Source organism: Nomascus leucogenys, chromosome 7b (assembly GCF_006542625.1).
Source record: "Nomascus leucogenys isolate Asia chromosome 7b, Asia_NLE_v1, whole genome shotgun sequence".
Taxonomy (NCBI): domain Eukaryota; kingdom Metazoa; phylum Chordata; class Mammalia; order Primates; family Hylobatidae; genus Nomascus; species Nomascus leucogenys.
The window spans coordinates 51967651-51992457 of record NC_044387.1 but is presented as its reverse complement, the minus strand read 5'-3'; the positions used below and the strand labels follow the sequence as shown (position 1 = coordinate 51992457).

The window sequence follows — 24807 nt, the reverse complement described above, 5'->3', positions numbered from 1 at the left end:
ATTCTCCTGCCTCAGCTTCCCAAGTAGCTGGGATTACAGGCGCTTGCTACCATGCCTGGCTAATTTTTGTATTTTTGGTAGAGACAGGGTTTCACCATGTTGGCCAAGATGGACTCGAACTCCTGACCTCAGGTGATCCACTTGCCTTGGCCTCCCAAAGTGGTGGGATTACAGGTGTGAGCCACCATGGCCAGCCAAGACAGCGAACTTCTATTCTTTCTTTTTTTTTTTTTTTTTTTGAGACAGAGTCTCACTGTCGCCCAGGCTGGAGTGCAGTGGCGCGATCTCGGCTCACTGCAGGCTCCGCCCCCCAGGGTTCATGCCATTCTCCTGCCTCAGCCTCCCGAGTAGCTGGGACTACAGGCACCCGCCACCTCGCCTGGCTAATTTTTTGTATTTTTAGTAGAGATGGGGTTTCACTGTGTTAGCCAGGATGGTCTCAATCTCCTGACCTTGTGATCTGCTCGCCTCGGCCTCCCAAAGTGCTGGGATTACAGGCGTGAGCCACTGCGCCCAGCCAGCAAACTTCTATTCTAAGAGCATCTGATGAAAAGAAAAAAAAAGATGAGAGAGAAGAGGAATCCCATCACAGTCCCTGATTACACCCTTACTTCCCTTCCCCCTGGGCTACTGAGATCTTAGGCCTTGGAGAGAAGGACAGAGGGGAAGAAGGCAGATAAAATAAAATGGCATAACATGGCTGCCAGCTGTTCTGAAATGAGAAGGCGAGGGCCTCCCAAATTCTTGGCATGAAAAGTGCTTCTCAACTGCCCCAAGTTCTCTCCTATAAGCCAAAAGGAAAATTCTAGGAGAAAAGGAAATGGCAGATGGTTTAAAAAAAAATTGGAGCATCCAGAAAGGCCTTCACACTGCAGTCTTGCTCTGTGTAAGACCAGCATCATTCAGGTAGAAAATGTGAGCATAGACGCTATCCAAGTGCTCTTTGATATAAGGAGAGGAGGCAAAAGAAGGGGAGAGAGAAGGGGGAGGAGGAAAGGAATATGATGAAGGGGAAGGAAAAGAGAAAGGGGTGCAGGAAAGGGGGATGAAGAGAAGAGCGGGGGCCACGATGCCAACTACAGGTACCCATGGAAACCAAGACCACTTCTTCAGCCCCACTGAGTCGTGAAAATGTGCCTCATGATCCAAGATCCATCTTTTCACATCTATGCAAAGTTCAAGTGCATTTATTTATTTATTGAGATGGAGTTTCGCTCTTGTCGCCCAGGCTGGAGTGCAGTGGTGCAATCTGAGCAGCTGGGATTATAGGCGCCCACCACCACACCTGGCTAATTTTTTTGTATTTTTAGTAGAGACGGGGTTTCACCGTGTTAACCAGGATGGTCTTGAACTCCTGACCTCGGGTGATCCGCCCACCTCGGCCTCCCAAAGTGCTGGGATTACAGGAGTGAACCACCGTGCCCAGCCCGAGTGCATGTATTTAGAAAAGCCTTTACAAAAGCAAAAGTGTTCTCTTAGGATTTTTTTCCCTGTAAAATATATTGCGAATGATCAAAGGCCAACAGTGCATATGACCAGGCATCTGTGCACACGCAACAGGTGCCCAGCACTCCCCAGGTTTGGCCATGCCAGGCAGCTGCAAACAACAGTGGCACCCTCCAGGAGGAGAGCCCATGGACAGAGTTCAGGCTGAAGTCAGAGAAATGAGACTGGAGGCTTCAAGGGACAGTGGCAACATCATGACCAGTATTTGCTCTGAGATGCTTCCCCCAGGAGGAAGTGTATGTTCCAACTCAAAGAGCCCCTACCTGCCGGCTGCTGTGGGTTTCATTCTTGCCTCTGCTGGGAGTCTTCCAAGAAAGTGGTGATGTGGCCGGGCGCGGTGGCTCACGCCTGTAATCCCAGCACTTTGGGAGGCCGAGGCGGGCGGATCACGAGGTCAGGAGATCGAGACCATGGTGAAACCCCGTCTCTACTAAAAATACAAAAAATTAGCCGGGTATGGTGGCGGGCGCCTGTGGTCCCAGCTGCTCGGAGAGGCTGAGGCAGGAGAATGGCGTGAACCCGGGAGGCGGAGCTTGCAATGAGCCGAGATTGCGCCACTGCACTCCAGCCTGGGCGACAGAGCGAGACTCCGTCTCACGAAAAAAAAAAAAAAAAGAAAGTGGTGATGTGGCACACCCAGGCAGCCAATGCCACCTGCAAACTCCTCCTCTACTTTGCTGGCTTAGTTGGAAACCTTTTTCTATTTAAAATCTGAAGTTTTGATGGTGCTCATTATATTAAATCAGGCTGTGCTTCCATAGCTGAAAACTAGTTTCCTCAGTCCATGTTTAGAGACTGATGGAGGTGGAGATCTCTGCAAGGTGCTCACTGCCTGATGACTATAGTTCTGAATGGCAGCCATGAGTACCAGCGATGTTGGGGGAAATGAACTTGTTGTCTTTGGGAGCATTGGAGGTGAGAAATGAGCTAGCTCAGCAGTCGAGATTCAGGGAAGTGTTAATTTAGAGCTATGCTCTCATGTCAAATGGCTGACTGGGAACCCCTCTTGTGCACTGGACCTTTGGGAATGTGGTAGACTCTGCAAAAATGGCCTCAATTATCTCCCAGCCTGGATCCATGCTCCTTTTCTTTTTTTGAGACAGAATTTTGCATTGTCGCCCAGGCTGAGGCACAGTGGCATGACCATGTCTCACTGCAGCCTCTATCTCCTGGGCTCAAGCGATCCTCCCACTTCAGCCTCCTGAGTAGCTGGGACCACAGACACACAGACACATGCTACTGCGTCCAGCTCATTTTAATTTTTTTTTTTTTTTTTGGAGAGACAGAGTTGAGTCACATTATGTTGCCCAGGCTGATCTTGAACTCTTGGCCTCAAGTGATCCTCCTACTTTGGCCTCCCAAAGTGCTGGAATTGCAGGGGTGAGCCACTGTGCCTGGCCCATGCTCCTTTTCAGTGTCACTTTCTAGAGACTCTCATCAGGAAGTACAGTCTATTTCCCTACCCTCTGAAGTTGGGCTTAATCATGTGACTTACTCTGACCAACAGAATGTGGCAGAAATGACTTTATGCCAGAGAAGCTGAGACCAAGAGACAGTGTGTGTTTCTGCTTACCTTCCAGGATCAGCCCTCATAGCCATGTAAACAAGCCTAAGCTAGCCTGCTGGAGGATGTGAGATGTGAAACCCAGTTTCCCCCACTGCCCTAGCCAACAGCCAGACAACCATCAGAAGCAGAGTTGCCTATCTGGACATCAGCTGGCCACAGACACATGAAGAAGTCTGAGGACAGAAGAACCTCCCAGCTGAACCTAGCCTGGGATGCTGACCCACAGAATTATGAGCTAAATACATGGCTGTTTTAAACCACTACGTTTTGGGTCATTTGTAATGCAGCATTACTTGTGGTAATAGCCAACTAATACAAGAGGTCAGAAGTGATTCACCTTTTCTGGGAAAAGACCAGGCAGCTATTGCAAAAATCTGGCCCCATATAGGGTCACTGGGGTGCGAGTGGGAGGACACAGTCTTCAGAAGCAAGCATTTCTTTCAAATTAAAAAAAAAAAGACAAAAAAAAACGGATTCACATATTTCTCTGTTTATATATAATTTCTCTATATATAGACACAACTCTTCAGCAAACATTTACAAGATATGTGGGCCACACTGAAAAAAAGAGTGCACTCTGCGGACAGAACGACTCCCACGCATCCAATTCCAGGACACAGAAACACACACAACATACAGAGATCTGAATAGGCACAGTAAACCAAATAAATACGACTTATTCCAAATCACAACCACAGATGCTCTCTGGAACATCACAAGAGAAGGCAGAGAAGAGATTTTGTGCTGTACTTTGAGACTAGTCTGTTAAAAAAATAAATAGGAATCAGAAGGTCTGGGACCCGGGTCTCACTAAAATAACATCCTCTGTAAAGAACAGCTGAACGGCAAAATACAGTTTTCTCCGGAGGGGCCTTTTGCACATTTCTTCCTGTCTTGGGAAGCTGGGGGACGTAGGTGAGGGAGACGCAAGTCTAATGGCAGCCAGAACGTTGCCGTCTCCCGTTTCTGCTTTGGTGGGGGTAGGGTAGGAGCTGGGAGCCAGGAAGGCTACTGTAGCCTCGAGTCTCCCACAGAGCTCTCTTCAGGAAGTAAGGGCTGACTAGACCTCTATCCACCCTGCACCAGAGGTTGGGCAGAGGTTGGAGGTTCAGGTGCAGTTGAAGTTGCTGTACCGAGGGAAAGAAGCCTAAACAAGCACACAAGGCAAGGATGCATCCCCGTCCTGGTGTGCTCAGGGTGGGAGGAGTAACACGCCCCTCCGCAAATGCTTCAATACGCTGCTTTACCTATCCTCTCCCCTCTCCAAAATCCCAGCTGCCATTCTTTGACCACCCTAGAGGTGGCAGCTTTCCTGGGAAGAGCCTTTCTCTCTGCTGCTTGCTGGGTTTCCCCAATTCCGGGTGCATTCTCAGAACAGAAGAGTGGGCAAGACTGCTCTGTCGAAAAGACAGGTAGGCAGAGTAAACTAGCTCACTTCGGGTCTGTTTGTGGATTGGTGATACTCTGTGTGAAGACCTGGAGAGGATTGTTCCCAGACCTAGCACGGCCCTGGACCCAGCTCATCAGCAGATGTTTCCCAAGGAAAACACACGTCACCCTCTACCCTGGCTGACCTCTGCCTTCCTTTTCCTCCTTTGTCCTGAGTGAGTAATTGCGCTTAGAGAAAAGCTGCACCCCACCACCATTAAGTGGCTTTCACCAAACACACACCTTTCCAAGACCCAATACTTGGAAGGAGAGGCGGTTTTCCCGTGCAAGATGGCAGCAGGATACAGACTCTGCCCTGCCTGGGGGGCTCTGAGCAGGACCCCAAAGAGCTCTGACCGTCTCATGCCTACAGACACTTTTTGGGTCCACCACCTGCCTATGTGGGGAGATGCTTTTCTTGAAAAGAAGAAAACAAGTATCTTCTGGCATCAGACAGAGGAGAAAAAGGGAGAAAATACAACGGATGGAATCCCAGACTCCAAGAGAGATGTGTGAGGGACTCCTGTGTGCCTTTTCTTTTTTTTTTTTGAGACGGAGTCTTGCACTGTCGCCTGGGCTGGAGTGCAGTGGTGCGATCTCAGCTCACTGCAACCTCCACCTCCCAGGTTCAAGTGATTCTCCTGCCTCAGCCTCCCAAGTAGCTGGGATTACAGGTTCCCGCCACCACACGCAGCTAATTTTTTGTATTTTTAGTAGAGACGGGGTTTCACTATGTTGGCCAGGCTGGTCTCAAAACTCCTGACCTTGTGATCCGCCCACCTTGGCCTCCCAAAGTGCTGGGATTACAGGCGTGAGCCACCATGCCCTGCCTCCTGTGTGCCTTTTCTGGGGGAGGCCTCAGGACCAGGGTGGCTTAGCATCAAAAGAATGGGGGAGGAAGTACATTTGTAGTCCCTCCTCCAAGCCAGTGGTTCTCAAATGAGGGCAGTTTTGCCCTGCAGGGAACATTTCGCAATGTCTAGAGACATTTTTGGGGGCTGTCACAACCAGGGATATGGGTGGGGGATGGCACTACTGGCATCTGGTGAGGCTCGGGATGCTGCTCAGCATCCTACAATGCAGGGGACAGTCCCCTCAAAAAGAATCACCTGGCCCCAAATGTCAGTAATGTCGAGGTGGAGGGTCAGTCTCTAAGTCAATCTTTAGCCATGTCCAGAACATCGCCAAAGGCCCCTTGCAGAGGAGCATAGAGGTAGCCCCACACACCTCTTCTACACCAATTTCCAAAAAGAAATTCCCTCCCCAGGTCTCATCTTACAAGACAGTTTGGAGGGATAGGGAAAGAAGAAGAGGAGACCATTCTGGGCACCAGCAAACGAAGATGGCTTCTCCTCCACCAACAACCCCCACCTCCTGCAAGGGAGGAACGCCAGACTTGGGCAATCTTTGGTCAAACAGGAAAATGTAAGGCTGAATTGAAGGGGTACTCCCTCCACCCCATCTGCCCAGAAGTAAAAGTCAGGGTAGTTTCTTTGCGCACTGAACTCCATGCTTGAACAGACACCAGGACCCCGCTCCCAGGGTGGCCGTCTAGCCAGGAGGAAAAGCAGAGGAACAGGGTGGGCAGCTTGGCTGAGGCGCCCCTCACTTGTTCTCAATCAGAGTCTGCACCTTGTACACGAGGTCCCGCGCCAGCTTCAGGACTTGCTTGGTGTTGTGTCTCTCAGCCATTTCTGAAAGAGCAGAAGGAAAAATCTCATGAGCCTCCTTCTGTGTCCAGTCTTAGGGTACAATTCCAGCCCCTGGAGGCTTCTCTGGGGGTGTCTCCATCACAGATTGGCTCAGGAAGCAGAGGCCCTGGAGAAGGCCTCTACCTCTGGACCTCAGTTTCCTCATCTGTAAAACGGGGATTGGAACAGCAGCCACCTCACCAAGTTACTGTGGGGATTGGATGGGATAACGCTGGTTCACAGGATGTGCTATAAAAAGGTGAGGTCGGCCAGGTGCGGTGGCTCATGGCTGTAATCCCAGCACCTTGGGAGGCCGAGGCAGGTGGATCACCTGAGGTCGGGAGTTTGAGACCAGCCTGACCAACATGGAGAAACCCTGTCTCTACTAAAAAAAAAAAAAATTAGTCAGGCGTGGTGGCGCATGCCTGTAATCCCAGCTACTCAGGAGGCTGAGGCAGAAGAATCGCTTGAACCCGGGAGGCAGAGCTTGTGGTGAGCCGAGATTGCACCATTGCACTCCAGCCTGGGCAATAAGAGCGAAACTCCGTCTCAAAAAAATAAATAAATAAAAATGAAAAGGTGAAGTCCTTCCACCCCTCTCCTATAAATAGAATGACTGAAAGCAGTGCTGGGCATACAGTAGACGCTGAAAGATATGAAAAAGAGGAAGCAACAGAGGGAGGAAAGATGGAGAGGGAAGAGGAGAAAGGGACAATAAAAGCAAAGAAAAAAATAATTTTATCAAGAGCCACACAATGTGGTCAGACTTCTAAGCCAAATAATCCTAAACTTAAGACATTTATCATAAATAAACCATTTAGTAGAAAGAAAAAAAAAATTAAAACTAAGACATGGTTCCCAAACTGGGTACCAAGGTACCCCAGCGTGTCATAGTGAACTTACAGGGGCACTGTGGAGTATTTGGGTATTTCGAGGGAAGCGTGGGAATACTCCATCTAAGTTGAGCACCATGTCAACTGTTAGCTGGAGTGAGTTCACGAATTTCACTACACTCTCATCAATAACTTTCTTCTTTTTTTCTTTTGAGACAAGGTCTCACTCTGTTGCCCAGGGTGGAGTGCGGTGTGGTGTGATCTCGGCTTACTATAACCTCCACCTCCCAAGCTCAAGTGATTCTCATGCCTCCTGTAATCCCAGCCTCCTGAGTAGCTGGATTACAGGTGTGCACCACCACGCTGGGCTAATTTTTGTATTTTTAGTAGAGACAAAGTTTTGCCATGTTGGCCAGGATGGTCTGAACTCCTGACCTCAAGTAATCCACCCGCCTTGGCCTCCCAAAGTGCTGAGATTACAGGCGGAAGCCACTGTACCCAGCATCCCATCAATGACTTTGTCTTTGCAAAGCTAGGTTTTCAGCAGCTGCTGCAATAGAAAGTAAGTGCCATGGGCCAGGCCGGGTGGCTCATGCCTGTAATCCCAGTACTTTGGGAGGCCGAGGCGGGCGGATCATGAGGTCAGGGGATCGAGACTATCCTGGCTAACATGGTGAAACCCCATCTCTACTAAAAATACAAAAAAATTAGCTGGGTGTGGTGGTGTGTGCCTGTAGTCCCAGCTACTTGGGAGGCTAAGGCAGGAGAATGGCATGAACCTGGGAGGCAGAGCTTGCAGTGAGTCGAGATTGCATCATTGCACTCCAGCCTGAGTGACAGAGGAAGACTCCATCTCAAAAAAAAAAAAAAAAAAAAAAAGCCGGGCACGGTGGCTTACGCCTGTAATCCCAGCACTTTGGGAGGCCGAGGCAGGCAGATCAAAGTCAAGAGATCGAGACCATCCTGGCTAACACAGTGAAACCCCATCTCTACTAAAAATACAAAAAATTAGCCAGGTGTGGTGGCGGGCGCCTGTAGTCGCAGCTACTCAGGAGGCTGAGGCAGGAGAATGGTGTGAATCCTAGAGGCAGAGCTTGCAGTGAGCCAGACTGGCTACTGCACTCCGGCCTGGGTGACAGAGCGAGACTCTGTCACAAAAAAAAAAAAAAAGAAAGTAAGTGCGTGCCAAGTGAAAATCAATATGGAATAGAAAACAAAAGAGGTGGTGTCCAATCTGATTCCAAGGCTTGAGAAGGTATGCAAAGCCCAATGGGTGCACACACCCCATTAGCAATTTTGCTTATTCGGGAACAATGTAAAATGTTTTCTTTTGATATATATGTATTATTGGCTAGGCACAGTGGTTCACACCTGTAATCCCAGTACTTTGGGAAGCTGAGGTGGGCAGATCACCTGAGGGTGGGAGTCTGAGACCAGCCTGACCAACATGGAGAAACCCTGTCTCTTCTAAAAAAATACAAAATTAGCTGTGTGTGGTTGTGCATGCCTGTAATCCCAGCTACTCAGGAGGCTGAGGCAGGAGAATCACTTGAACCCAGGAGGCAGAGGTTGTAGTGAGCTGAGATCACGCCATTGTACTCCAGCCTGGGCAACAAGAGCGAAACTACATCTCAAAAAAAAAAAAAAAAAAAATATATATATATATATATATATATATATGTATTATTTTTTCAATGGCTTCTAAATTGTTAGGATATAAATATTTATTAAGCAGTTTGGACCTAACTACTTACTAAATGACATTTTTGGCCTGGGGTGCTGTTACAATTTTACAGAGACGCTAGGGGTGCATGAATTGAGAAAATTTGGGAATCTTTACGCTAACAGATGAATTGCTTTGGACTCTCAATCACACCTTCAAACTGAAAATAACCTACATGCTAATGATAAGGAATGGTTCAGTAAGTTATGAAATAGTCACTTGAGATATATTTTGTAGTTTTAACAAATGATTGGCCGGGCACAGTGGCTCACACCTATAATCCCAGCACTTTGGGAGGCCAAGGCAGATGGATCGCCTGAGGTCAGGAGTTCTAGACCCGCCTGGCCAACATGGCAAAACCCTGTCTCTACTAAAAATACAAAAATCAGCCGGGCATGGTGGCGCATGTCTGTAATCCCAGCTACTCAGGAGGCTGAGGCGGGAGAATCACTTGAAGCTGGGAGGCGGAGGTTGCAGTGAGCTGAGATCGTGCCACTTCACTCCAGCGTGGGTAACAGAGTGAGACTCCGTCTCAAAAAAAAAAAGATTATATGAAGACAATATTTGAAATATTAAGTGAAAAAAGGCATATGCAACTGGATTCTGAAATTGTAAAAACATAAAAATAAAAATGACTGTGGTTTCCTGGATTAGACCCTAGAACAGAAAAAGAATATTAGTGAAAAACCAGGTGAAATACAAATAAAGCCTGTAGTTTAGTAGATGGTAATGTGCCAATGATAATTTCTTAGTTTTGGCAAATGTACCAGGGTTATGTCAATGCTAACAGTAGGCAAAGCTAGGCCAAGGTATCATGCACTCTCTGTGCGTCTAAATCTAAAACAGTTCTCAATCTACAATTTTAGTAGACAACTAAAATGTAAAATTATTCCCCCAAAAAGTTTACTTAAATTAAGAACCCTAATAATGTTTCAAAAGTGAGGTCACAGTTGGCTTTTTTCTTTTGTTTTTTCCAGAACTTTCTTTCATTAAAAAATTTTTAAATAGTGGTAACAGTGGCGATAACTTTCGTTTATTGGGTCCCTCATATGAGTCAGGTACCATGTGCTGGGATTTAGCCATATTGTCTCCTGTAATCCTCTGGACCTCCCCGTGAGGGAGCGAGTGTTAGTACCATTTTATCCCTGAAGAATCCGAGGCCTAGAGATGTGAAGTCACTTGGACAAAGTCACACAGCTCCCAGGAGCCTGGATCAGAATTCACATCTGTCTGATTTCAAAGGCTGTGTCTTTTTTGTGTTGCTTAAATTGCTGCCCTGGGCCTGCTTTTCCTATGCACGTCAACCCTCCAAAGCAGACACTGCTAGCCCATTTCACAGATGAGAAAGTGGATGTTTAGAGAGAGGGGAAGTGACTTGACCATGGGCACAGCTGGTCAGCGGTAGAACCAGACTTTGCCCCTGAGCTGATTTCAACACCTGTGGTCCCCTCTGCCAGATCCCTGAGAAAAATGCACCCTCGGCATTACAAGATGTGAACTCGTCCTTTTGGAAATAGCCGTAAGAAGTGTGCAGAGCCCTCTTTATCCCCTTCACCATGCATCCATCTCAGCCCATCTTCATTCCTCCTGAGATCCCCAAAAGGGGCCTCCAGAAGCCTGCACCCCTCTCATGAGGCCCCAGTCACGTGGGTACCATTGAAGAATTTGATGATGTCTGTGAAATCCATGTTGTTCTCCAAAATGATGTCGCGGTAGACTTCCACCAGAGCCAGTGCAATGAACAGGACGTAGTGCGCGGAGGAGACATGTTTGGCTGCCCAGATCGTCTCCCAGACCATGAAGACGTCATCATAGACGAGTTCTGCCGAGACACCAACACACATGGGGAGAGAATTGGTGACAGGGCTCACAGTGTTGCCCTGCCTTTGGGAAGCCCTCCAAGCTGGGAAAATCCCCGGCAAGTTTTGCCTTATGCCTCTGCCCTGGTGCAGTGGACAGAATTCAGGTCAGAAGGCAGGAGACTTGGACTCTGTCATTTGACCACCAGAAGCCTCAGTTTCCTCATCTGTAGGATGGGCTGTGTAAACCAGGTGAGTTCTAAGTTCCTTCCAGCTCTGACATTCTGTAAGTGGAGGAACCAGGCACATGCAGGTTTGAATTACACGGATCTGTTCTTGCCCTGCCCTTCGACAAGCAACACCTGCTATCCCTGCACCCCCATCTCCATTAGCACCCATGGAGGCCTCTCTTCTTTCCCCCCACACACTGGCAGAACCGGCTGTGGCCTCTGAGTCTAGTGAAGAGATAGAATAGAGCAATGGTTAAAAGCAAGCCTTTGGCTGGGCGTGGTGGCTCACGACTGTAATCCCAGCACTTTGGGAGGCCGAGGCGGGTGGATCATGAGGTCAGGAGTTCAAGACCAGCCTGGCCAACATGGTGAAACCCCCATCTCGACTAAAAATACAAAAAACAATTAGTCGGGCATGGTGGCAGGTGCCTGTAATCCCAGCTACTCAGGAGGCTGAGGCAGAGAATTGCTTGAACCCAGGAGGTGGAGGTTGCAGTAAGCCGAGATTGCACCACTGCATTCCAGCCTGGGTGACAGAGCCAGACTTCGTCTCAAAAAAAAAAAAAAAAAAAAAAGGCTGGGTGTGGTGGCTCACACCTGTAATCCCAACACTTTGGGAGGCCGAGGCAGGTGGATCACTTGACGTCAGGAGTTTGAGACCAGCCTGGCCAAACATGGTGAAACCCGCCTCTACTAAAAATACAAAATAATTAGCCAGGTGTGGAGGCGGGTGCCTGTAATCCCAGCTACTCGGGAGGCTGAGGCAGGAGAATCGTTTGAACCTGGGAGGCGGAGGTTGCAGTGAGCCAAGATCACGCCATTGCTCTCCAGCCTGGGCGAAAAGAGTAAGACTCCGTCTCAAAAAAATAAAAATAAATAAAAATAAGAAAGCCTTCCTATGTCTGATAAACTTGGTGTGAATCCTTCCTCCATGACTTGCTGGCAAGGGGAGCCTGGGGTAGTTACTTCTCCATGAGCCTGTCTCTTTCCTCATCTGTAAGTTGGGTGAAGCTGATAACAGAAAAAGACTAAAGAGATAATACATATAAATGACTCAGCACAGTGCGTGGCACTAAAACACTCCATACATGTCAGTTTTTGTTGTTGTTGTTGAGATGGAGTCTTGCTCTGTCACCCAGGCTAGAGTACAATGGTGTGATCTCAGCTCACTGCAACGTCCGCCTCCCAGGGTCAAGCGATTCTCCTGCCTCAGCCTCCTGAGTAGCTAAGACTGCAGACGTGTGCCACCACGCCCGGCTAATTTTTTGTATTTTTAGTAGAGACGGGTTTTCACCATGTTAGGTCTCAATCTCCTGACCTCATGATCTGACCACCTCGGCCTCCTAAAGTACTAGGATTATAGGCGTGAGCCACTGCACCCGGCCCATGTCAGATATTATTATAATTATTAACATCACTCCAAATCTGAACAATAGCAACAAGGTACTGTGTTGTACATCCCTTTTATGTCATGTTGGGAACATGCATGAAATAGCCCCTGCCTCATGGGCTTTAGAGTTCGTGGGCTCTGAAAAGCAGCACAGCAGAATGAAAGAGATGGGTTCAAGTCCTGGCTGTACTCACCCTAGCCCTGAAGTTAACTCTCCCTAGCTCTGAATTTAACCCATCTCAGCCTCAGTTTCCTCATTGGTAAGATGAAGATCTTAACAGCACCTACTGCAGAGTGTCAATGCGAGATAAGGCAGGTGAAACGGTAGTCTGGACTCCATAAACGTGTGCTTCTCTCCTCTGCTGCCTCTGGGGCCAACCTCTCAACCTTACCTCCATGGGATCTTTTCCCCTGAAAGTTCTACTACAAAGAGTCTGGACACAGGTCCCCAGTTTAAAGTCTGTACCTCGCTTGAAATCCAGCAGGAACCAGCGGTAGCAGAAGTAGAAGTGAGTATAGTCCCCATTCTGATGCATCAGCTCAAACAGCTCCGAGTCCAGGATCTGTCAAGGAAGGAAAGGCAGTATCAGCCTCCTGGGAAGAGGTTGGAGCAGAGGAGACAGCTGAATAAATGGTGGTACATCTGCACACCAGACACCATATAGCCCTTAACAGCCAGGTACAGTTTAAAAAATGGGAAAAGATCTGAATAGACATTTGTCCAAAGAAGATTCACAAATGGCCAAGAGACACATGAAAGATGCTCAGCATCCTTAATCCTTAGGCAAATGCAATTCAAAACCACAACAAGATATCAATTCACACTCACTAGGATAGTTAAAATTAAAAATGACACACAATAACAAGTGTTGGCGAGGATGCAGAGAAACTGGAACCCCCATACACTGCTCCTGAGAATGTAAAATGGTGTGTGCTGTGGAAAACAGTGTGGCAGTTCCTCAAAAACTTAAACACATAATTTCCATATGATGCAGCAATTCCATTCTTAGGTATATCCCCAAGAAGAATGAAAACATCTATTGGTCAGGTGTGGGGGCTCAGCACTTTGGGAGGCCAAGGCAAGAGGATCACTTGAAGACAGGAGTTTGAGACCAGCCTGGGCAACATAGCAAGACCCTATCTCTAAAAACAAAAAAAAAGAATTTTTTATTAGCCTGGCATGGTGGCCTGGGCATGTAGTCCCAGCTACTCAGGAGGCTAAAGTGGGAGGATCACTTGAGCCCAGGAGTTCAAGGCTGCAATGAACTATGATTACACCACTGGACTCCAGCCTGGGTGACAGAGTGAGACCCTATCTAAAAAAACAAAATGAAAACAAAAACATGTCCACATAAAAATTTGTACATGAATGAATGTGTGTAATGTGTTATTCATAATAGCCAACAACTGGGAAACAACTCAAATGTCCATCAAGACATGAATGGGTAAATGAAAAGTGGCCTATCCATACAATCTAATTTAATATTATCTGGTAATAAAAACAAAGTTTGTTTTTTTGAAACTGAGTCTCACTCTATTGCCCAGGCTGAAGTGCAGTGGTGCGATTTCAGCTCACTGCAACCTCTGCCTCCCAGGTTCAAGCGATTCTCGTGCCTCAGCCTCCCAAGTAGCTGGGATTACAGGCGCCCGCCACCACGCCTGGCTAATTTTTGTTATTTTTAGTAGAGACGGACAGGGTTTCACCATGTTGGCCAGGCTGGTCTTGAACTCCTGACCTCAGGTGATCCACCCACCTTGGCCTCCCAAAGTGCTGGGATTACAGGCGTGAGCCACCGCGCCTGGCCTCGAACTAAGTTTTGATACGTGCTACAATGGATCATACATACATGATAAACCTTGACATCATTATGCTAGGTAAAAGAAGCCAGTCACAAAAAGCCACATATTGTATTATTCCATTTACATGAAATGTTTAGAAAAGGCAAATCCACGGAGACAGAAAGTAGCTCCTTGGTTTTCAGGGGCTGGGGAGATTGAGGGGATGGGGAGTGGCTGTTAGTGAAGAATTTCTTTCTGGGGTAATGAAAATGTTCTGAAATTGGTGTTGTTGCACAATTCTGTGAATAAACGAAAAGCCACTGAATCGTACACTTCAAAAAGGTAAATTTTATGTATCTAAATTATATTTTAACAAAACTGTTACAAAAGAAACAGATGGTGGAAGAATACCTCCAGCTATTGGATATGCTATTCAGTGGGGAAAAAAAATATGTTTGAAAAATAATGTATAGAAAGAAAAGTATGTACAAAATGACTCTAATTATGGAAAACATGTACATAGAAAATGGGCAAAGCATATGAATAGGCACTTCACAATCCAAATGAACCAAAAAAAATTAGAAGATATTCAATTTCACTGTCAATCAAGACAATGCAAGCAAAATCACAATGAAAAAGACTGAATGAAGAAGATATACTATTTGATCGCACAGCAGGGTAACTATGGTCAATAATAATTTCACTGTACATTTCAAAATAACTAAAAGTGTATAATTGGATTGTTTGGAGCACAAAGGATAAATGCTTGAGGGATTGGATACTCTATTTTCCATGATGTGCTTATTTCACATTGCATGCCTGTCTCAAAACAACTCATGTACTCCACATATATATACACTTATTATGTACCCACAAAAATTAAAAATAAACAAAATTATAAATCACAATGGGATGCTCAATCACATCCAAGAGATTGGCAAAAATATATGTGTGATAATATCAAGTGAGGATGGTGTGTGTTGAAATCCTTACCATACTGCCCTGGAACATTAAGAAACTGGTACAATCACTTTGAGAGTGATTCGGTTGTGCCTGATAAAACTGAGGATGTGCCTTCTCTCTGCTCCAGCAATTGCACTCTGAGTAGATGCCCAAGCAAAGTTGTTGCGTGCATGCAGCAGGGATGCACACAAGTAATTTCAGTGCAGCACTATTTATTTATTTATTTATTTATTTTGAGACGGAGTCTCGCTCTGTCGCCCAGGCTGGAGTGCAGTGGCACGACCTCGGCTCACTGCAAGCTCCGCCTCCCGGGTTCACACCACTCTCCTGCCTCAGCCTCCGGAGTAGCTGGGACTACAGGCGCCCGCCACCACGCCCAGCTAATATTTTTCTATTTTTTTAGTAGAGACGGGGTTTCACCGTGTTAGCCAGGATGCTCTCGATCTCCTGACCTCGTGATCCGCCCGCCTCGACCTCCCAAAGTGCTGGGATTACAGGCTTGAGTCATCGCGCCCGGCCAATTTTTTGTATTTTTAGTAGAGACGGGGTTTCACCGTGTTAGCCAGTATGGTCTCAATCTCCTGACCTCGTGATCCACCCACCTCGGCCTCCCAAAGTGCTGGGAGTACAGGCGTGAGACACTGCGCCCAGCCTCAGCACTGTTTATAAAGGCCAAAAGCAAAACCCCAAATTCTCCAAAGCAAAAGCAAAACCAAACCAAATAAAAGCAACCTAAATGACCACCAACAGTGTATCCAAATCAAATGTGACAGAATGCGTTGTACTCCTAACACAAAAGACTGTACTTCCGGGAAAGAGGAATCAACTGCCCCGTTGTTGACGAGCCTCTCAAACTTGTTATTGAGTATAAAGACGAGTTGCACAAGAGTTCATACCATTTAAAATATTTATGTAAAGTGGGGAGTAAAGAAACAGAGTTATATGCTGTTTAGGAATATATGCATATATTGTAAAAGAATTTTTAAAAATGCAATATACTGGTGAACATAGGAATCTGCAAAGTGCTTACCACTGGGAGGACAGGAGTGGTGGGGAAAAGCCATCAAGAAGGGGTACATGAATAATGAAAAATCTATGGTTAATTTTTTTTTTTTGGGGGTGGACAGAGTCTCGCTCTGTCACCCAGGCTGGAGTGCAATGGGGCTATCTCAGCTCATTGCAATCTCCACCTACCGGGTTCAAGTGATTCTCCTACCTCAGCCTCCTGAGTAGCTGTAGCTGAGATTACAGGCGTGCGCCACCACGCCTGGCTAATTTTTTTTTTTTTTTTTTGAGACGGAGTTTGCTCTGTCGTCCAGGCTGGAGTGCAGTGGCGCGATCTCGGCTCACTGCAAGCTCCGCCTCCCGGGTTCACGCCATTCTCCTGCCTCAGCCTCCTGAGTAGCTGGGACTTTAGGCACCTGCCACCACACCCAGCTAATGTTTTTGTATTTTTTTAGTAGAGACGGGGTTTCACCGTGTTAGCCAGGATGGTCTCGATCTCCTGACCTCGTGATCTGCCCGCCTCGGCCTCCCAAAGTGCTGGGATTACAGGCTTGAGTCAACGCGCCTGGCCAATTTTTTGTATTTTTAGTAGAGACGGTGTTTCACCATGTTAGCCAGGATGGTCTCAATCTCCTGACCTCGTGATCCGCCCGCCTCAGCCTCCCAAAGTGTTGGGATTACAGGCGTGAGCCACCACACCTGGCCAATTTTTGTATTTTTAGTTAGAGATGGGGTTTCACCATGTTGGCCAGGCTGGTCTCAAACTCCTGACCTCAAGTGATCCACCCACCTCTGCCTCCCAAAGTGCTGGGATTACAGGTGTGAGCCACCACCCCGGGCCTATGGTTAATGTTTTATTTCTTGGGGAGGTGGGGGTGGAAACATGGGTGTTCATTATATTACTCTTTTACCTTTCTGATGTCCAAAATACTTTGTAGTATTTTAAAGTTCCACTAAAGAAGAAATCAGAGCTAACTGTAGCTCCACTGCTAGTGTGTAGATAATAAAGCATCCCTACCATTTACTCAAGTTAACACATTTGCATTCCTTCTACTCAAAGGGTTGAGTGTCTTAATTCCTCTGGGAAGTAGATGTACTAATCACTATGAATGCCAAAGAGCTAGCATTTATTACAATAATTCTCAAAATCGAGCTTGCACCAGAATTACCTGGAGAGCTTCATATGGCACAGACTCCTGGGCCCAACTCAGAGATTTTTATTCGGTGGAGGAAAGGTGCCCAGTAATTTGCACTTCTTTTTTTTTTTTTTTTGAGATGGAGTCTCGCTCTGTTGCCCAGGCTGGAGTGCAGTGGTGCGATCTCCGCTCACTGCAAGCTCCGCCTCCCGGGTTCAGGCCATTCTCCTGCCTCAGCCTCCCCAGTAGCTGGGACTACAGGCACCCACCACCACGCCCTGCTAATTTTTTTTGTATTTTTAGTAGAGACAGGGTTTCACCGTGTTAGTAATTTGCACTTCTAACAAGTTGCCAGCCCATGGACTATGCTCTGAGAGGCACTGACATGCACCGTGCTAAGCACTATAAAATCATTAGTTTATTTCATTTCCATGATAATTCTGATAATTTATTGGGACACATATAAATGAGAAAACCTGTTTCCCAGATGAGAAAACCTTTTTCCCAGATGAGAAAACTGCGGCCCAGAGAGATAAGAGTATATGCTGAGTTTGTATGGCAGAAATACAAACCTAGATTCCAATCCAGGTGGGCTCTAAATAGCTCAGTAAGCTTTACTTACTGTTTCCCAAAATAGTCCAAAGCAAGCCTGGACGCTGAGTCATACCTGGATCAACGATCTCATGTTTGCAAAGTGTGTGTCCATGGCGCCTCCGTGGGGGAAGTTCTGGTTCATCCTCTTCATGAGCTCCGTGAAGCAGCTGAAGGCAAGGGCCTCTGAGAAAGCATCACAGAACAGTCAGATGCCCCGCTGCCCAAGTGAAGTGGCTTGGATGTTTGTCCTCTCCAAATCTCATGTTGAAATATGACCTCCAATGTTGGGGGTGGACCTTTTTGTATTTTTAGTAGAGAGGGAGTTTCACCGTTTTAGCCAGGATGGTCTCAAATCTCCTGACCTTGTGATCCGCCCGCCTTAGCCTCCCAAAGTGCTGGGATTACAGGCGTGAGCCAACGCGCCTGGCCTAAAAGGCTTTTAGTTCTGGTCTGGTCTGGTCTGGTCTAGTCTAGTCTAGTCGTCTAGTCTATAGTCTAGTCTAGTCTAGACTTTGAGATGGAGTCTCGCTCTATTGCCCAGGCTGGAGTGCACTGGTGCGATCTTGGCTCACTGCAAGCTCCGCCTCCCGGGTTCACGCCATTCTCCTGCCTCAGCCTCCCGAGTAGCTGGGACTACAGGCACCCATCACCACGCCCGACTAATTTTTTTGTCTTTTTAGTAGAGACGGGGTTTCACCGTGTTAGCCAGAATGGTCTCGATCTCCTGAACTCGTGATCTGCCTGCCTTGGCCTCCCAAAGTGCTGGGATTATAGGCATGAGCCACCGCGCCCAGAGACCTTGATAGTTTTGAGGCATACTGATCAGGTATTTTTGCAGGATGCTGCACTATTAGTAATGGAATTTATCTGATGCCTTTCTCATGGTAAGACTGGGCTATGGGTTATCAAGAGGAAAACCACAGAGGTAAAGGGCCAGTTTAATCACATCATAAGGGTATGTACTATCAACATGATTTATGACTGCTGATGTTGGCCATGGTCACCTGGCTGAGGTCGTGTTTGTCAGGTTTCTCATCCCATCACTGCCTTCCATACTGCACTTTTTGGAAACAAGTCACTATGTGCAGTCTGTGTCTAAAGTGTAGGTAGTTGGCCAGGCGTGGTAGTTCATGCCTGTAATCCCAGCTACTCGGGAGGCTGAGGGAGGAGAATTGCTTGAACCTGGGAGGCAGAGATTGCAGTGCGCTGAGATGGCACCATTGCACTCCAGCTTGGGCAACAAGAGTGAAACTCCGTCTCAAAAAAAAAAAGTGGGGAATTATGCTCCCCATTTATTATGTATTTATTTATTTAATTAATTTTTGAGACAGGGTCTCATTCTGTCACGCAGGCTGGAGTGCAGTGGCACAATCACGGCTCACTACAGCCTCGACCTTGGCAGCCTCAAGTGATCCTCCTGCCTCAGCCTCCTGAGTAGCTGGGACCACAGGTGTCTGCCAACACACCTGGCTAATTTTTCTATTTTTTTGTAGAGATGACGTTTCACCATGTTGCCCAGGCTAGTCACGATCTGCCCACCTCAGCCTCCCAAAGTGCTGAGGCTACAGGCTGAGCCACCACGCCTCGCCTGTTTATTTTATTTTATTTATTTATTTTGAGACAGAGTTTCGCTCTGTCACCAAGGCTGGAGTGCAGTGGCACGATCCTGGCTCACCATAACCTCCGCCTCCCAGGTTCAAGTGTTTCTCCTGCCGCAGCCTCCCGTGTAGCTGGAATTACAAGTGCCCACCACAATGCCTGGCTAACTTTTGTATTTTTAGTAGAAATGGGCTTTCACCATGTTGGCTAGGCTGGTTTCGAACTCCTGACCTCAAGTGATCCACCTGCCTCGGCCTCCCAAAGTGCTGGGATTACAGGTGTGAGCTACTGGGCCTGGACTTACTTATTACATTTTAGAGACAGAGTCTTGCTGTCCCCCAGGCTTGGAATGCAGTGGCATGATCATAGCTCACTGCAATCTCCAACTCCTGAGGCTCAAGCAATCCTCCTGTCTTAGCCTCCTGAGTAGCTGGGACTGCAGGTGTGCACCACCACGCCCAGCTAATTTTTAAATTTTTTTGTAGAGATGGAGTCTCACTATGTTGCTCAGGCTGGTCTCGAACTCCGGATCTCAGGCAATCCTCCTACCTCGGCCTCCCAAAGTGCTAGGATTATAGGTGTGAGCCATTGCACCCAGCCCCCATTTTTTTAACAGGTTTATTGAGATTCTCATATAAAATTCACCCTTTAAATGTACCATTTAGTGGTTTTAGTACATTCACAATGTTGTGCAATCACCACTATTAGTTCCAGAACATTTCTTCACCCCCCCCAACTCCAAAATCCCTATATCAATGAAGCAGCAACTTCACATTTCTCTCTCCCCCAAGTCCCTGTCAATGACTAGTCTTTCTGTCTCTATGGATTTGTCTGTTCCGGACATTTCATATAAATGGAATCACACCATTTGCGATCTTTTGTGTCTGGCTTCTTTCACTTAGCGTAATGTTTTCAAGGTTCATCCACATTGTAGTTTGCATCAGAACATCATCCTTTTTTTGCCAAATAATATTCCATTGTATGGATATACCACATTTTGTTTATGCATTCATCGTTTGATGGACATTTGGACTGTTTCCACTTTTTTGGATATTATGAATAATGCTATTATGAACATATATGTACAGGTATTTGTAGGCACATATATTTTCAATTCTCTTAGGCATATATCTATGGATGAAATTGCTGGGTCATATGATAACTCTATGTTTATTACTATGAGAAACTGCCAGACTGTTTTTTTTAAGTGGCCAAACCGGCTGGGCATGGTCGCTCACGCCTGTAATCCCAGCACTTTGGGAGGCCAAGGTGGGTGGATCACCTGAGGTCAGGAGTTTGAGACCAGCATGGCCAGCATGGTGAAATCCCATCTCTACTAAAAATACAAAAATTAGCCAGATGTGGTGGTGGGTGCCTGTAATCCCAGCTACTTGGGAGCCTGAGGCAGGAGAATTGCTTGAACCCAGGAGGCAGAGGTTGCGGTGAGCTGAGATTGCGCCATTGCAGTCCAGCCTGGGTGACAGGATGAGACTCCATCTCAAAATAATAATAATAATAAATAAATAAATAAATAAAGTGGACAAACTATTTTACAATTCCACCAGCAATGTACGAAGCTTCCAATTTCTCCATATTCTTATCAACCCGTGATTTTCTATTGTTTTGATTCCAGCCATCCCAGTGTATATGAAGCGGTATCTCACTGTGGTTTTGATTTCCATTTTCCTAATGAGTGATGTAGAATAGCAGTCCTCAACTTTTTTGTCACCAGACACCAGTTTCCTGGAAGACAATTTTTCCATGGACAGGGAGTGGAGTGGGGGGGATGGTTTCTGAATGAAACTGTTCCACCTCAGATCATCAGGCATTAGATTCGCAGGAGTGCACAACCTAGACCCCTCACATGCACAATTCACAATAGGGTTCGCGCTCCTATGAGAATTTAATGCCACCGCTGATACGACAGGAGGCGGGAGGTGGAGCTCAGGCTGTAATGCTCACTAGCCTACTGCTCACCTCCTGCTGTGCGGCAAGGTTCCTGTCTGTGGCACAGGGCTTGGGGCCCCGATGTAGAGCATCTTTTAATGTGCTTATTGGCCATTTGCATATTGTCTATTTGCATATCTTCAATTCTATTGAGAAATGTCTATTCAAATCCCTCACCCACTTTAATCAGGTTGTCTTTTTTTTTTTTTTGAGATGGAGTCTCACTCTGTCACCCAGGCTGGAGTGCAGTGGCGCGATCTCGGCTCACTGCAAGCTCCACTTCCCGGGTTTGCGCCATTCTCCTGCCTCAGCCTCCCTAGTAGCTGGGACTACAGGCGCCCGCCACCACGCCCAGCTAATTTTTTGTATTTTTAGTAGAGACAGGGTTTCACTATGTTAGCCAGGATGGTCTCGATCTCCTGACCTCGTGATCTGCCCGCCTCAGCCTCCCAAAGTGCTGGGATTACAGGCGTGAGCCACCGCGCCTGGCCAGGTTGTCTTTTTATTGTTGAATTGTAAGAGTTGTTTGTATATTTTGGTTACAAGTCCTTTATCACACATATGACTTGCAAATATTTTCTTCTAGTCTTTGGGTTCTTTTCACTTTCTTGATGGTTCTTTGAAGTACAAAAGTTTTTAATTTTGATGAAGTCTAATTTGCCTATTTTTTCTTTCTTTATGTTTTTGGTGTCATATCTATAAAAAATTCCCTAGCCCAAGGTGACAAAGATTTACTCCTGTTTTAAGTTTTACAGTTTTAGTTCTTACATTTAGGTCTATGATCCATTTTGAGTTAGTTTGTTGTATGTAGGGTGAGGTAAGGGTTCAACTTCAATCTTTTGCATATGCATGTCCAGTAGTTCTTGCACCATATGTTGAGAGGACGGTTTTTCCTCACTGAGTTGAATTGTCTTAGTACCTCTGTCAAAACCAACTGACCATCAATGTAAGGGCTTACTTATGGACTCTCAATTCTATTCCATTGATCTACAGGTTGATCCTTACAGAAATACCACTATTTTAAGTATCTTTGTAGTAGGTTTTGAAATCAGGTACTGTGAGTCCTGCAACGTCTCCTTTTTTTTTTTTTTTTTTTTTTTTTTTTTTTTTTTGAGATGGAGTCTTGTTCTGTCACCCAGGCTGGAGTGCAGTGGCACTATCTCAGTTCACTTCAAGCTCCGCCTTCTGGGTTCACGCCATTTTCCTGCCTCAGCCTCCCGAGTAGCTGGGACTACAGGCGCCTGCCACTGCACCCGGCTAATTTTTTGTATTTTTAGTAGAGATGGGGTTTCACCATGGTCTCGATCTCCTGACCTCATGATCTGCCCGCCTCGGCCTCCCAAAGTGCTGGGATTACAGGTGTGAGCCACCATGCCTGGCCAATATCTCCTTTTAAAAATTGTTTTGGCTATTCTAAATCCCTTGAATTTCCATATCAATTTTAGGGTCAGCTTGTTAATGTTTGCAAACAAACAAACAAACAAACAAACAAAGACAGCTGGGATTTTTGACAGAGATTGCACTGACTTTACAGATCATTGGAGAGTATTGCTACCTTAACAACACTAAGTCTTCCAATCCATGAATATGAGATATCTTTCTGTTTATTTTGGTTTTTAAAAGTTATTTCAACAATGTCTTGTAGTTTTCAATGTACAAATCCTGCATTTCTGTTAAGTTTACTCATAAGTATTGTATGTATGTATGTATTTATTTATTTATTTGAGGTGGAGTTTCGCTCTTGTCACCCAGGCTGAGTGTAATGGCACAATTTCAGCTCACTGCAACCTCCACCTCCTGAGTAGCTGGGATTACAGGCGCCTGCCACCATGCCCAGCTAATTTTTGTATTTTTAGTAGAGACGGGGTTTCACCATGTTGGCCAGGCTGGTCTCGAACTCCTGACCTCAGGTGATCCACCCACTTCAGGCTCCCAAAGTGATGGGATTACAGGCGTGATCCACCATGCCCAGCCTATTTATTTTTTATTTTACTTTTTGAGATGGAGTCTCACTCTGTCACCCAGGCTGGAGTGCAGTGGTGCAATCTCAGCTCACTGCAACCTCTGCCTCCCAGGTTCAAGTGATTCTCCTGCTTCAGCCTCCTGAGTAACTGGAATTAGAGGCATGCACCACCACGCCTGGCTATTTTAAAAATTTTTTTTTTTAATTTTTATTTTTAGTAGAGACTGGGTATCACCATGTTGGCCAGGCTGGTCTCAAACTCCTGACCTCAGATGACCCACCCGCCTTGGCCTCCTGAAGTGCTGGGATTACACGCATGAGCCACTGCACCCAGCCAGTATTGTATTTTTCTAGATGCTATTGCAAATAAAATTGTTTTCCTAATTTCATTTTGGGATTGGTAATTTCAAGTGTATGGAAATACAAGAGACTTTTGTTTATTGATCTTGTATCCTACAACCTTGATACACTTACCAGTTCTAATTTGTTTATTCCTTAAGACTTTCTATATGCAAAATCATCTGTGAACAAAGATAGTTTTACTTTCTTTCCAATCTGAATTACTTTTATTTCTTTTTCTTTCTTAATTGCCCTGGCTAGAAGCTTTGGTGGCAAAAGTAGACATACTTGTCCTGTTCCTGCTTTTAGGGAGGAAATGTTCAGTTTTTCACCATTGAGTATGATGATATTTGTGAGTTTTCCATAGATGCCCTCTATCGTGTTTAGTTCCCTTTTATTCCTAGTTTGTTGAATGTTTTTATTATGAAAGGGTGTTGGATTTTGTTGTGTTTTTCTGTGTCAACTGATATGATTGTGTGGGTTATTCCCTTTATTTTAGTAATGTGGTGAATTAAATTGATTGATTTTTGCATGTCAAACCATCCTTGCATTCTGGAGATAAGCCCTACTTGGTCATGGTTTATAATCTTTTTTATATCTTGGTGAATTAAGTTTATTGGTATTTTGTTGAGGATTTATGCATTTGTATTCATGAAGGATACTGGTGTGTAGTTTTCTTGTTATGTCTTTGTCTGTTACTGGTATCCGGGTGCCAATGAGACACCCAGTCCTCATATGAGGTCTGGCTTTATTGAATGAGTTAAGAAGCATTCCTTCCTTTTCTATGTTTTTGAAGAGTTCGTGAAGAATTGGCATTAATTCTTCTTTAAATGTTTCATAGAACTCACCAGTGAAGCCGTCTGGGTTTGTTTTTTGTTTTTGTTTGTTTGTTCTCATTCATATTCATACATCAGTGGTTAGCAAAGGCCTGTCTGGGTGTTGAGTATGGGGCACCATGGAATATAAGGACTTTTTTATTTCACTAGGATCTTGATGTGTTCACCAGACAGGCCTTCGGAGCACCTGGCTGGAGCCACATTCCATAGAGACAAAAAGTGAGATTAACCCCTCTGCCATGCAGTGGAAAGGAAATGTACCCCCAGCCCTGGGGCAGTAAAGACGCACTCACCATCATCCAGAATGACCAGCAGTGGAGCCAGAAGATCACACATGCCCTGGACATAGCCGATCTCAATGTGCTGCCAGATGTAGCTAGAAGAGACACAAGGGGCCAATGATGGCAGCCACGGCCTGCCTCTCTAACCCACTCCACCTTCCGCTCCTCCTGCTTCAGTACCCAATCCCTCACCTGGAC

At 46.1% G+C, this 24807-nt stretch overlaps 1 protein-coding gene across 5 annotated transcripts in view; it reads right to left on the bottom strand.

Annotated features, from left to right (window-relative positions):
* Nucleotides 1-3547: 3547 nt before the first annotated feature.
* The window catches only part of SGSM1 (small G protein signaling modulator 1), a 119828-nt gene continuing 98568 nt past the window's right edge, over nt 3548-24807 (bottom strand). For 3 of the 5 annotated variants that reach the window (XM_030815988.1, XM_030815984.1, XM_030815985.1), the window contains 5 exons: nt 24622-24704; nt 17718-17827; nt 12634-12730; nt 10403-10570; nt 3548-6195 (listed from right to left, as the gene is read on the bottom strand). In XM_030815988.1, coding sequence (XP_030671848.1) covers nt 6107-6195; nt 10403-10570; nt 12634-12730; nt 17718-17827; nt 24622-24704 — 547 coding nt within the window. In that variant the 3' untranslated portion in view covers nt 3548-6106. The remainder of the gene's footprint in view (nt 6196-10402; nt 10571-12633; nt 12731-17717; nt 17828-24621; nt 24705-24807) is intronic. The other 2 variants (XM_030815986.1, XR_004030977.1) reach the window with 2 other exon arrangements.